Here is a 14721-nt window from a genome sequence, read left to right on the forward strand (position 1 = left end):
AAGAGGATACGTTTTTCTATCTTGACTCAAAAAAAATTTGAAAAATTGTTTTGTTTCATTGTCGCTTTTTGTGTCACTTTCTGAATATTAGTACGAGATTATGAGAATAATGGAATAGATGAACTAATAGATTCTATGACTAATACAAGAACGTGATAGCATCTCGTAATCTAACGATAATAGTTATAAACATATATTTAATCAAACAAAAGATGAACTAAAAACTAAAGAAGTAAATCAACAATACCATCACATTTATGAACTTTCTTTTTGTACATTTATTAATTTAACCAAAGGACTTAAACTTTCAACATCATCACTTTCTAAAATAAATTTATCATGTAATAATTCATCAGCATTAGCTCTTCTATTAAAATCAACTTGTAAACACCAACTTAAAAATTTTCTAATATCATAACTTAAAGCTTCAGGTTCCTTTAAGGAAGGAGTACCATTAGTTGCAATAAGATATAAAGCTCTAAGTGGGGTTTCATTTAAATATGGTGGTTCACCTTCAATCATTTCAATCATCATTATACCTAATGACCAAATATCAACTTTTGGACCATATTCTTTACGGGAAACAACTTCTGGAGCCATCCAATAAGGAGTACCAACCATTGTTGTTCTTTTTAAATGAATATCATTAATTTGTGCACAAAATCCAAAATCTGTCATTTTAATATTTCCATTAATATCTAATAAAATATTATCTGATTTTATATCTCTATGTATTACACCTTTTGAATGTAAAAATTTTAAACCTTTTAAAGTTTCTCTACATACTGCACCAATTTGTCCCTCTGTCATAACACTATGAGTTACAATTTCAGTTAATGATCCACCTTCCATATATTCCATTATAACCCATAAATCTCCTTTTAATAAATATGAATCAATGAAATTTACAATATTTGGATGTTTTGAACCTTTCATTACTAAAATTTCATTAATAATTAATTCCTTTTTAGGTTGTTGTTCAAGATTCATTTGTTTTATTGCAACAGTTCTTTGTAAATTTGAAGTTTCATGAGCTATAAATACTCCACCTGATGCTCCTTGTCCAATTTTAATTAAATCAACATATAATTCATTTGGATCTCCCTTTGTACATATACTTTGTAATTTTGCAATAATTTGTTGATTTTTTCTTTTCTTTTCTTCTCTCTTTTTTTGAGCTATTAATGCTGCTTGTTTTGCATCTCTTACCGGTCCATTTGATGATGATGATAATTTTTTATTAGATGGGATTGGAACTGGAGGTTGTTGGCTCTGTTGTTGTTGTTGTTCGTTTTGCTCTTTTAATTGTTGTTGTTCTAATTTTTTAGCTTGTTGTTGTCTTTGAATTTTTTCCAATTCTTTTGCTTTTTGTTCTCTTAATCTTTGTTGAGCTTCTTGATATTTATTATGTTGAACTTCTTGAACATTTGAAGATGTAGTCACATCAGCTAATGCATTTTGAGAATTAGTTTTTGAATTTAAATCTTGATGTTGAGGAACAGGTGGAGGTGGAGGAGCTCTATGAGTTGTAAAATCTTTTTCGAATCTTTGTTTTGGTAATACATTGTTATTGTTGTTGTTTTGGTTATTTTCAAATTTAGCTGATGATGCAATCGGAGCAGTTGTTGAACCAGAAACATCAGGTTTAATTTTGTTAGATAATGAAGCTGAATGAGATTTTGATTTAGGTATATTTGAAGAAATTGGAGGAGGTGGTGGAGGTGGAGCTATATTTGTAAATGAACCATCATTATTATTGTTTTTGCCAAATCTCATTGATTTAATTGATTTTGATGATAATGAACGAGTTTTGAATTTATTTGGTGATTTTTCACTTGTATTATCAAGTTGTCTTTGATTACTTTTTTGAGAAGAAGGTGTTCTGTTTACACTAGTAGATGATGCTGGAGTTGAAGGTGGTTTTGGAGCAGGTCTGCTTGGGATAAATTGATGTTCCTGTGTTCCTCCTGGTGTTTTAGGAACTTGTTGAATATGATTGTTTGATTCGTTTGTTTGTTGTTGTTGTTGTTGTTGTTGTTGCGGAGATGGAGGTGGAGGAGGAGCTTTTAATGGTGGACCATTCAATTGTTGTTTTTCAAAATATGAAGTTGGAGGTGTTTGTTGTGATGACGATGAACCGCCACCAGGTGTAGCAGGAGGAGTATCACTTCCTAACCAACTTGAATTACTTTTATTATGATTATCAAATTGAAATTTTTTAAATGCATGATCATCTGGATTTTCATTAGTATCTTGATAAAATGCAACTATATCCATAACAGCTTGAGGGTGTTGTTGTTGTTCTCTTTTTGATATACCACTTGCTGCTAATAATCTTTCCCATTCAACTGGTAAACCAGTATATGAACCATTATCATCTACTCCAACATGAGCTACATGTTTAGCATTAAAAGGTGTACTTATTTTCATATTCAACTCAGGTGATTGAGATCCCATTGGTTGTTGTTTATGTTTACTACTAAACATTGACAGGAAAACTTCTCTTACTTTGTACCCACTTTTCCTCTTCTTACCATTCTTTGGAGAATTATTAGATTGATTTAATCCAATTGATAAATTATCTCTTGGTGATGATGTACTTATTGTACTTTGAGTATGATTGTTGATGGAAGATGAAGATGGAGTATTATTCAGATAAAATTTTTGTGAAGATTGTTGAAGTGGTGTTACAGCCGCTGTTTGATTATGAGCTGAAGTAGTATTTGTCTGATTTGGATTTATAGTTTTAGGAGTTCTAACTACTGTTGATGTTGAGGAAACATTTCTACTAGATGCTGGTCGCTGCTCTTCTTCTTCTGGACCTACAGATGGAGTTTGATAATATTGTTGTTTCGGGGTTTCAGTTGAATTTGATTTAGTTTCAACTTTAGGTTTAGATAGTGTTTGCACTGGTGATGAGTTTTCATCAATATTTTCATCATCAATTGTAGGAATTTTTTGTAATAAATCATTTTTCAAAGGATTTTTAGAATTTGAATTAAGTGAAGAGGAATCATCTTCATTAATATCATTATTTGTTAAATAATTATTTATATCAACTGGTGATTGAGTTAAGATATTATTCTCTGGTTTTCCTGGATCTAAAGTGGATTTAAAATTTGAAATATTTGAAAATCTAGTTGAATTTGGATTTGAAGGTATTTGATGATTTTGATTGAAAATATTACTTGAAGTTGTCAGCTGACGTGATTGAGGTTCATCTTGTATATTATTGATATTTGAAGATGACAGTATAGCTGATGATTCATGAGTAGTAGTGTTAGCACTCTCATTTTGATCATGATCATGAGGGCTATTCTCCAGTTGTTCATAAATTTTGGAACTTGATTCATTCAGAATTATGGTATTATCATGAGTTTTCTCATCATTAACTTCCTCTAATATAACAGGTGGTGAATTATTACTTAATATTTGATCATTTGTTGAGTTTTGAGCAGGACTTTCAAAAGTTCCAGGACTAAAAGAATCTTTACTTTCATTTTTATTTATAGTTTGTCTTAATTGATTATATTGTTCTTCTTCATTTTCATCATCTCCAGTTTTTAATGCATTAACATTAAAAGTACCTGGCATTCGAGGTGGCATACCTTGATTTATTTCATTTATACTATCTTCTTTTGGTATTGATTCTTCCTCTATTCTTTGTTTTGATTCTGAATCTTTTGTTTTCAAACTTGAATGTGAAGCTATGGAATCGTCATGATGTCCATTTTGTTCATAAGATTCGTTTTGATTATTAGATGTAAATTGTGATTTTTTTTCTTGCATAGGAGATCCTAAACTTAAAGAAGAACCATTATTGGACGATATTGTATTATTTTCAGGTGGTTGTAAGTTTAATTGTTCTAGTTTTGAATTGATATTTGAATTATCTGTTTCTTTTAAATTATTATTATCAGATACATGTGATTGATTAAATTTTGAATTATTTTGTAGTTCAGATTGATGATGTAGACTTATGTCTTCATCATTTTGTGAGCTCATACTGATTTAGTTGAATATATGGTGAATGAGTGTGAAAAAGTCTTTATTGAATAGGTTTTGAAAAATTTGTAACGTGTGGGTTTATGATATTTTATAAATAATTTTTTTTAATTAATATTATGATACCCCAGGAAATTCTGAAATTAGTGTTGATGGATGATTGTAAGGTTTTATTAGTATGTAATGTGATATCTAACAAGTGTAGATCTATCTGATAAGTCGTATGTGGATATGTGTTAAAGTATGGATAATTTAAATTGAGTTGAAGTTTTGTATGTATATTTTAATATTGTTGATGTTTTAATAATTAATTTAAATTTAATTTTATTATCAAAAAAAAAGAGAGAAAGAGAGATTCATAATAATTAAATATTATTATTTAGTTATATCGTTAATCTACAGAATATAAATTGTTCTTTAAAACATTGAGTATTTTACGTGTATTCCATCAATATCTGTCTACATACCACTCTCACATCAAACTTGTTGTTCAAGAAAGGTGCTTTTACTGATGGTAAAATTTTGAAACTCGTTCAATTAAATTTGAAAAAAAAAAAAAATTCAAATTAAAAAAATTGTTGAACAAAACTGAAAAATTGAATCCTTTAATTTATTATTTTAATACGTAGAGTACAATAATACATAACCATGTTAATAAAGCCAGTGCAATAAGGGTAGATTGACACAATAGCAACCGTATATAGATACACTATGCTAATCATCTTCTATCAGTTCATTGAATGAGCTTTTGTTTCGTTTTTAAATTGATAGTAATAATTATAGAACCATATTATTCAAGTTAACCCTTCATTTTGAAATTATTTTAATACAAATACTAGACGAAATAAACTTTATAGTAGAAGCACATCCATACCTACATACTAAATTTCTTTACAGATCCATACCTACATAATAAATTTTTTTACAAATTAACACTACCAGGATTTTGAAAAAGTATAATCAGTTGAAAAAGATGTCCATTTTCAGTTTTATTATCAAGCTTTTCTTAGCATTTGAACAATTTGAATTAGCCTAAGTACTATTTGATAATGTTAATTGAACGGCATATATTATGAAGTCGTTTAAATTTGAAACTAAGAAAGCACAAGTGTACAAAAGTAGATACGGCTCAATTTAGTACAAAAATAATTGACCAGTCTAAGGGCAGTTAAATTTAATCAGGTCCTTTTTTTTTCTTGTTCCAGGGTTTAATTACTTTTTATTAAGGATCTGTAATCGTTATCCTCGTTTCATTTCACACCCAATTGTCTAAAAATTTGGTCCTCGTTATAAAAAATTAAAAACATTGTAAATCTTTTTCAACGTTTTGAATCATTAGGTCGGGAAAAATCAAAAAATAAGAGGAAGTATTGTGTCGAGTCCAACACAAGAATAATCTTAAAACCGTTGATGTTATTATGCAGGTAATTTATATCTTCGTATAAAAATTCGTATTTACGTAACTAATCGATCACATGATTTACCAACAAACGAAGAGTAAATTTTCAAATATAATAGCATATGCTAAACCATCAATTGAATTAAATTTTTTTATAAAACGACTCATGCTTTACAGGAATGATATGTACTTCTATTATCTAGCTAACTAACATTATGTTAAAGTCAACTTTAACTCTTTTTACCTTTTACAAAAAATATACCTAATTCTTCATCAAATATAAATTTATTTTTAAATAAATAATCTTTAACAAATTTTCTAATAATACTTTGACCATTTATTGAATGTATACCTCTACCAGTTATAATTAATAAAGGATCAATAAATTTTATAATTGAACCATATTTATTTAATTTACCATCTTCTATTCGAAGCTTCAACTCAGTTGACCACCAATTTTTTAAAGTAAATTTTATTAATTGTAATGATTCTATTGATGTTAATCTATGTAAATCTAATTCTGAATTTTGTAGATAATTGTTATACCTTTCTAATTGTATTGAATTTAATGATGATGTTGAAGTTGATGTTGTTGATGATAATTGTGAATTTGATCCAGATGATCTTCTTCTTTTAGTATTATACTTTTCAAAATTTTGATTTAAGGAATTATTTGAATTTTCAACATATGGAGTAAATGACATAGTAGTATTAGGTATAATTGGAATAGATTTTGTAACTTTAGATTTCCCATTCTTTTTAAATGCAGAACTTAAAGAATCTGGTTTATTTTCATTTAATTCAAAAGCTAATTCAATAACTTTTTCACAATTTCCTTGAAAAAATTCTAATGCTTTTATTAAAAATTCCTTATTTAAAAATTGTAATGATTTATTTGTTGAATAAATATGCCATAAATCTAAAACTTCGGGTAAATTTGGATTATATTTATAAGTTGATGAAACTAATTTTGTTGTTGTTGTAGTTGAAGGTTTTATTTTGGAATTTAAAGTTCTTGAAATCCCACCTCTTTGAACTCTACTACTACCATTAGATTTCGGAACTATTTGAATTGATTTTTTAATTTTTGGTTGACATTCATTAATTATACCAATTAATGCATCATAATAAACATTTTGAGATTTTCTAATATGATGAATAATATCTTCTTCATTTAAATATAATTTTAAAGATTCTGTATCTGGATCTTTATTTTCATCATTATTTTCATTATTACTTATATTAGTTTCTATATTTAAAATTTTTTTAATACGATCAACTAAATTTGAAACTTGAAACCATTGATTTTGATTTTGAGTTTGATTTTGATCTTGTCGTTTATTTTGAACTTGTTGTTGATCCTCAATTGTTTCATCAATATTTGGATTTGGATTAGTTAATAAAGAATTTGAAGTTTCATTAATATCTCCATTATTTTGTTTTAATACAAAATCTATAATCTTTAATTCAATTTGTGGAAATAATTCTTTTAAAAAATAAACATCTTTAGATAATGAATCTCCTGGATTAATTATTAATGATTCTTTTGATGATTGATTTGATTTGATAGTCTCTTCTTCTTGTTGTTGTTGTTGTTGTTCTTCTTGCTCTTCTTCTTCTTCTTCTAAAATATCTCTAGATTCAGTTTCAATAAATAATTCTTCAATTAATTCATCAAAATTTTTAGTTGAATTTAATCTTATTTTTAATTCTGATTTTGAGAATTTGGGGAATAAATCAGCTAATGAATCTAATAAATTAAAATATTCATGATCTGAATCTGACAAATCTTCTGATGAATTATTTTCATTATTTTCTTCATCTGTTGAGGAAGATGTTTTACTAGATTTATTGTTATTAAGTCCATTTCCATTGGTTTCATTATTTGATTGATTAGAAACTGCTGGTGTTGATTCCAATTTATTTTGAATTTTAATTCCATTTTTAACTTGATCTGAGCTTACATCTTCTAGAGTTAATGTTTTATCCTCAGTTTCTTCAGTATTAATTATTGATTTATCCTCATTTTTATCCTCATTTGTCTCCTCAATTATTGTTTTCTCCTCATTCTCCTCAGCATCATTTACTTCAAATTTATCAATTGGTATAAATAATGGACATTGTAAATGATCAGTACAAGTAATATTCAATTTTTTAAGTAAATTAATACAATCAAATTCACAATTTTCATTCTCTTTCTTTAAATTGTCATTTTTTTTCACATCACCATTTTCTATAACATTTTGATTATCTTGAAGATCATAAATCTCATTTTCAATAATAACTTGATATAATGAATTTTCATCTTTCCAATTAGTAAATAAACATAAAACAATAATTAATAAACCTTCATCAAATCTAACTAAACATTTTAATTGTTGATAAATTTCTTTTGTCATACCTTTTAAACCATTAAATTTTTGAAAATTTAAAATATTATTATAATTAAAATTTAATTCATTATTACCATTACTAATTAAATTTAAAATAATTAATTGTTTTGGAGATATATAATTTAATGAATTTAAAATTTCGGTAATTGAAACATTTAAAATTGATGATAAATAATAGACTATTGAATCATTATAAAAATTTGTTAATCCAATTAAATCAATTTTGTTAAAATCCAAGTTCTTTAATGTTGATTTTAAATTTATTAAAATTTCTTTATTTGATATTATATAATAATTTGATGATTTTATATAACCTATTCCTTCATAAGTTGTATTTTGAGATGGTATTGATTCAAACTTTTTTAATAAGTTAATTTCCAGTTGTAAATTTTGTAACGAATTTTGATCGAATTTCTTGATGTGTTCATCTTGATTTGAAGATTGTGATAAGCTTGATGTATTAGTGAATTGGTGAATGGTTGGCATTGGCTTTGAATATTTGAGCGCTTATTTAATGAGAAACTGTGAATTGGACTTTATAATTGTAATTTTATTGTTAATCTAAATCATTCAATGGTGATTGTATTAAAGTTGTTGAGATTAAGGTTTTTTATTGAACTTTAGTTGATTTAACTTTAATATCCTTGACTGAAGTTGGTTGAGACAGACTTTTGTTGAAAAGAATTATTGACTCATTAATGCTAATTTATATACTATTTTGAATCTAATTTGTTGAATTAAATTAAAAATTTCATAAATGTTTCATAAATGTTTCATATGTGTTTTTTAATTAAACACTAATTTGATACCGTTGAAACTATCACAAAATCAATTTATTCTGATCAAAACTAATTTGGTAGTAAGTGCGGCATCGTAAAACCTAAAAGCAACTATTATCAGTTAAATGGTTCGGGGCTAGTTTTATACAACGTCTTTTTCTGTTATTAAATGAGCCCTTCTTTATTTGGTTTGATTACTATAAGTTAGTAGAGTGAAGGCTATAATTGCATGTTTTGTGAAATACAAATTTCATTAATAAATTTTAATATTGATCGTGTGAGTCTAATCTAATTTTCTTTTATCTTATCAAGTAATATTGCATAATCACTACTTTTGGTCAAACCGATCAACATACAAATTTTGAACATTGGTTTGAGTAATACATCAGTGTCACTGTATTATTATTAACCTTCCTCTTATTCACGAGCCTTCATACAATTTGGTTAAATCAAGTAGCAATTATTATAATTTCAATATACACAAAAAATTGAAAGTGTTAAGAAATTTTTCTTAAAGTCAATATCCGGTTATAAAAATTTAAGAAAAATAAGTACAAGTATTATATAAAATGTGATTGATCACGAGGAATTGAAATTAATTAAGTAAGTAGATCAATCAATTAATAGATCTAAATCGAGTGGTTTAAGCTTAAACTTTGAATAAATTTTAGGCTCATAATACATAGATTAGATATAAAATTATATTGAGCCACCGCTTAATCTAAGTTCTAAATTTTTTTTAAGCGATAGTGAGAAACCTTAAAATAAAAAATCACCAAATTGAAAATTAGATAATAATAATCAAACAATAATTAAACAAATTGAATAAACATATACATAACAAGGTATAATGACTGAGAATGTACCTCAATTTAATATACAACCACCATCTAGACAAGCATCATATAGAACTGATTCATTACCACTGAATAGAAATATACCATCATCATCATCTACTACTACACAATCTTATCAACAAAATCAGAATAGCAATCCCTCAATTAATGAAAATTCAAGAATAGAAGTACCATTAAGTGATTCTAGAAGAAGAAATTCAATTGATTTACAAAATAATGGTAAAAATGAATTAGCTGATGGTTTATTAAATAAATTATCAAATTCACTGTCAAGTAATTATAGATTTATTAATTTTAAACCTAAAAATTCAAATTTAGAAGATCATAATCAAAAACAATATAAAAAACAAGTATCATTTGATAATATGAATATTTCATATGATGATGATGATGAACCTGATTCGGATGATGATGTTGGTTGGGAAATTTATAAAATGAAACATGGTCAAAATTCTTCAAAAAAATTACCTGGTTATTCAAGAGGTAGAGATTTATCACCTGGTCCAGGTAGATTGTCACCAATGAATTCTCCAAGAAGAAATTCACTGAATTATGAAGAATCAGATAGATTAGATTATGCTGAATTAAGAAGATTTGAAAGACAATTAGTTCAATATCCAACTCAACCAATAACTACTTTACGAGCTTGTTCAATTACTAGAAGACATAAGTTATATGAGAAATTATATAATGGAGAATTATTACCATTAGTTCCTGTTTTACCTCATAGAACTATATTGGTTTATATAAGTGCAAGAATTCATACTTGGGTTGCTTTAGATTGGTTATTAGGATCATTTATAGAAAATGGTGATAAAATAATAGTATGTGCAACTGTTGATCCTACAATTTTCCAAGAAAAAAAAAAAAAAAGAAGAAGAAGTTATGGTTCAAGATCAAGATCACCTTCCGTTTATTCTGATCCATTAGAGAGATATGAAGAAAGAGCACAACCTGAAAATATGGTAACAATAGCGAAAGATTTAATTCAATATATCATGCAAGTAATAAATCCTGAAATTATAGCAAGAGTTACAGTAGAATTAGTTGCTGGAGAAACTAAAGATGTTTTAAAAGATATGTATAGATTATATGAACCAAATTTGGTATGTACTGGTACAAAACCTAATAAAAATGTTGGAGCTCCACTAAGATCTTGGCATTCATCAAAACTTACAGATAGATTAGTTAAAAATTATCCATTACCAGTTATTGTTGTTCCATCAGTTAATATGTGTGATTATGAAATTTCTTTACAAAGTAAAATTAATCAAGAATCAATTGAAAAATCTAAAAATTCAATAAACCGTAATAATGAAGGTTATGATAGTGATACAGATAGTATTGCATCAAGTGAATCACTGACAAGTGATACATCTGCAACTTCATATAATTCATATGATGAAATTGCACATTTATATTTAAATTATAAAGATGATATAAATAAAGAATTAACTAAATTAAAGAAAAATCCAATAAATGAAGAATATTATGCAGATTTTGCAAAAGCAATTTCAGATAATTCATTAAATCTTTGTTCAGATATTATTGATGTTAATCCTGATTTTATAGGTGATGGTTCAAAATTAGCTCGTGCAATAACTGGTTCAAATTCTTTTGGTACAAGTCCCTACAAGACAAAATCATTATTAGAACCAGATGAGAAAAAAGAACAACCTAAAAAGGAAGCACCAAAAGAACATAAATTATCATTTAAAGAAGTTAGTGAACAATTAAAATTAAATAAATTAAAATCAAATTCTGGTTCAACTGAAACTTCACAATCTCCTAAAACTATACCAAATCAAGGACCAGATCATGATCATGATCATTCATCACCACCACCTCAAACTTTAAAATGGGGTGGATTAGAAAAACCAAATAAAGAAATCACAAATAGACAACAAAATTCATCCCATCCAAATCATTTAGCATTAAGTAAATGTTTAAGTGATGATATAGATACAAAACATAGAAATGATAGTAGAACAAGTCTTGATAGATTAAAATTAGAACCAAGAAAATCTCAACCTGGTATGACTGGATATTCAAGGGATCATAGTGATAATGGTGAAAAGAAAAAGAAGAAAAAGAAATTTTGGAAACTTTGGTAAATAGTTGGTATAGACTATAATATATTTTTGACGTCTTAAAATTTGTTTGTGTAGTGTAGTTTCAGATTTTTCTACTGTGTAGAATTTAATTTTTCAAATTTAAGTTTTTTCTATTCTCTTTTTAGCCATATGGTCCATCATTAGTTAGAATCATCATTAAAGCCAACAATGTATGCATAAACGAACCAAATGAAAACACTACTTCATTCACTTATCTCAATATTAATACTACTGCTCCAATGCATACTAGCCAATGAAGTAGAACAATTTCAATTCAATTATTTTTCGCAGGACGAAATTAATTTACAACAACAGAATTTAACTAAAGATATAAAACATTTTAATCAAATTAAAAGGAAAACTAATTCTGAAGGATTACAAGAATTTACTCCTATAATTGATACAATATTACAATCAGAAATTAAATATTATTCATTTAGTGTAAATACATCTTCAGGTTTAGGTGAATTTTATGAACTTTTAATTTTTTTATCAGGTAATATATGTACTCAACCAGATAATATACCATTTAATCAAACTAGTCTTGCTGTATATTATAGTTTTAATTCTACAATGTTTACTAATAATGAAGTTGGACAAATGAAATTATTTCAATATGGTTATTTCCAAGCATTAGCTGATTTACCAATAAGTGCTACATCAACTACTTCATCTATTCCAACTCCTGGAGTTATTCCAAATCCTGCAGATGATGAAAAAATTTTATATATTGCTGTTAGAGCTCCTCAAAATATAAATATAACAGCAAGTTGGACATATCAAATTGGTGTATCACAAAATGATTTAGTTTTTCAATGGGATGATAGAAGTTTTGGATCAATAGTTGATGCAGATGATAATTCTGCATTAATTGTTACAAATAATTTAACTGCTTATGCAGATGATTGGGAAAAATTTAATGCTTCTGATTCAAGATATTTTTTATATATATATTCATATGAAAATAAAGATTATTTTGAAAAAATGAATAATTCTTGGTGTGCTGTTAGATCAGGTCCTGCAATAAGAGGTCCTCATAATATAGAAAGTTCTTTTACTACAAGAAATGGTGGAATTCAACAACAATTTATGGTTAAAGATTTAAATGAATCAACTAAATATATTGCTTATGTAGTTGCAGATTTTGGAGGTACAAATTTTGGTGGAGCATTATATCATCCTTTTGAATTTGAAACTATGTCTGGATCATCTTGTGAATTAATTTATGATTTAGAATTTTGTGATAGAGTTGCTTATAGTGTTCCTGCTTTAGGAGATCCCCAATATAATGATGATAAAAATGCAACAAAACATATTTATGATGATCATGCTAAATTACTTTATGAAAATTTTAGTAAAGCTATTCAACAAATTGCTTGTGATACTGTTCCAGAAGCTATATATTCAAATTTAAGAACTTGTGAAGATTGTGCAGAAAGTTATAAAGATTGGCTTTGTGCTGTTTCAATACCAAGATGTGTAACTCAAAATTCATCTTCATATATGCCTAGAAATTCAACAAGTCAAAGAAATTCATTTATGATAGATGTTATTTCTCCTCAAGAAGATTATTATGAAATTTTACCTTGTGTTAATGTTTGTCAAGCAATTGTAAGAAATTGTCCTGCAGATTTTGGATTTATGTGTCCAACAAGAAATGAAAGTATTGCATTAAGTTATTATTGGGATTTAAATACTAGTGATCAATGGCCAAGTTGTAATTATGTTGGTAAAATGGCTAAACCAAGTAGTTGGGCTTATAAATTAGTAGCAAATAATTGGCTTTTATTAATAGTTGTTATATTTATACAAATTTTATAGAGTAAATTAAAGTAAGGTATACTTTTGTAATTTTGTGTATTTATATATTTTTACGCGTCAGATTTTTGAAACATCAATTCTTCAGATCAAACGAGTAACGTACCAATTATCATTACCATCATCACACAACTGATTCAATGTCAAATAAGAATAGGGATAACCTACCATGGTATGTCTGATATCTAACGTGTTTGTTTGGTACTTAATACTAACTCATTCTAGGGTTGAAAAATATCGTCCTGATAATCTACAGGAAGTTTATGGTCAAAATGAAATAGTAACAACCATTAAAAAATTCAATGAAACCGGAAAATTACCTCATTTATTATTTTATGGACCTCCAGGAACAGGTAAAACCTCAACAATTATTGCATTAGCCAAAGAAATTTATGGACCAAATTACAAAAATATGGTATTAGAATTAAATGCATCAGATGATAGAGGTATAGATGTTGTACGTAATCAAATTAAAAATTTTGCATCAACAAGACAAATATTTACAAGTAATAATTCACCACAATTTAAATTAATTATATTAGATGAAGCTGATGCAATGACTTCAGTTGCTCAAAATTCTTTAAGAAGAATAATTGAAAAATTTACAAAATATTGTAGATTTTGTATATTAGCAAATTATTCTCATAAATTAAATCCTGCATTAATTTCAAGATGTACAAGATTTAGATTTCATCCAATTGATGAAGAAAGTATACGTCAAAGAATTGAAAATGTTATAATAAAAGAAAAAATTTCAATTACTCCTGATGCTTTACTGTCATTATTAAAATTGTCTGGTGGTGATATGAGAAGAAGTTTAAATGTTTTACAAGCATGTCATTCTGCTTGTGAAGAAGGAGAAACTATTGATGTAGATATGATATATAATTGTATTGGAGCTCCACATCCTCAAGATATTGATTCTTGTTTAAATTCAATTTTAAATGATGATTGGACAACAGCTTATATGACATTAAATAAATATAAAGTTACAAAAGGGTTAGCACTAATAGATTTAATTCAAGGCTTTATTGAAATATTAAATGGTTTAGAATTAAAAAGTCAGAATAGAATTGATTATTTAAAAGGGTTAAGTGATGTAGAATATGGAATTTCAAAAGGTGGTAATGATAAAATTCAAAGTAGTGCTATTATTGCTGTTATAAAACAAGCAATGGAACATGAAGGTAAATAGAATTGAAAGAATAATGAACTATATATGATAATCAATGGTTGTTTAAAATTTTAAACTGTAAACGACTACTCCAATTAGTAAAATTCGTAACCTCATTTTAGTTAGCGTTTTGCTTTAAAATTGCAACTACTTCAAAGCTTTTATCTCCTTGACTAACGAAT

At 26.7% G+C, this 14721-nt stretch overlaps 5 protein-coding genes across 5 annotated transcripts; 3 read left to right on the plus strand and 2 right to left on the minus strand. All coding sequences in view use genetic code 12, as the record gives it.

Moving 5' to 3' along the window:
• Nucleotides 1-255: 255 nt before the first annotated feature.
• Nucleotides 256-4005, minus strand: CST20 (mitogen-activated protein kinase kinase kinase kinase; the record flags this gene model as incomplete). The annotated part of the gene is made up of 1 exon (XM_051756708.1): nt 256-4005. The coding sequence occupies one exon, from the start codon at nt 4003-4005 to the stop codon at nt 256-258; it is 3750 nt and encodes a 1249-aa protein (XP_051615054.1).
• Nucleotides 4006-5634: 1629 nt separating this feature from the next.
• On the minus strand, nt 5635-8283 carry KGF55_002067 (uncharacterized protein; the record flags this gene model as incomplete). Its single annotated transcript, XM_051756710.1, has 1 exon — nt 5635-8283. One exon carries the CDS (start codon nt 8281-8283, stop codon nt 5635-5637), a length of 2649 nt encoding a protein of 882 aa, XP_051615055.1.
• Nucleotides 8284-9426: 1143 nt separating this feature from the next.
• Nucleotides 9427-11547, plus strand: KGF55_002068 (uncharacterized protein; the record flags this gene model as incomplete). Its single annotated transcript, XM_051756711.1, has 1 exon — nt 9427-11547. The coding sequence occupies one exon, from the start codon at nt 9427-9429 to the stop codon at nt 11545-11547; it is 2121 nt and encodes a 706-aa protein (XP_051615056.1).
• A 189-nt stretch (nt 11548-11736) lies between these two features.
• MID1 (Mid1p) lies at nt 11737-13368 on the plus strand (the record flags this gene model as incomplete). The annotated part of the gene is made up of 1 exon (XM_051756712.1): nt 11737-13368. One exon carries the CDS (start codon nt 11737-11739, stop codon nt 13366-13368), a length of 1632 nt encoding a protein of 543 aa, XP_051615057.1.
• A 137-nt stretch (nt 13369-13505) lies between these two features.
• Nucleotides 13506-14560, plus strand: RFC3 (replication factor C subunit 3; the record flags this gene model as incomplete). Its single annotated transcript, XM_051756713.1, has 2 exons — nt 13506-13537; nt 13591-14560. 2 exons carry the CDS (start codon nt 13506-13508, stop codon nt 14558-14560), a joined length of 1002 nt encoding a protein of 333 aa, XP_051615058.1.
• Between the last annotated feature and the right edge of the window lie 161 nt (nt 14561-14721).

The sequence above is a fragment of the Candida pseudojiufengensis genome, assembly GCF_024610245.1.
Source record: "Candida pseudojiufengensis strain CBS 10847 chromosome Unknown scaffold7, whole genome shotgun sequence".
NCBI lineage: Eukaryota > Fungi > Ascomycota > Pichiomycetes > Serinales > Debaryomycetaceae > Lodderomyces > Lodderomyces pseudojiufengensis.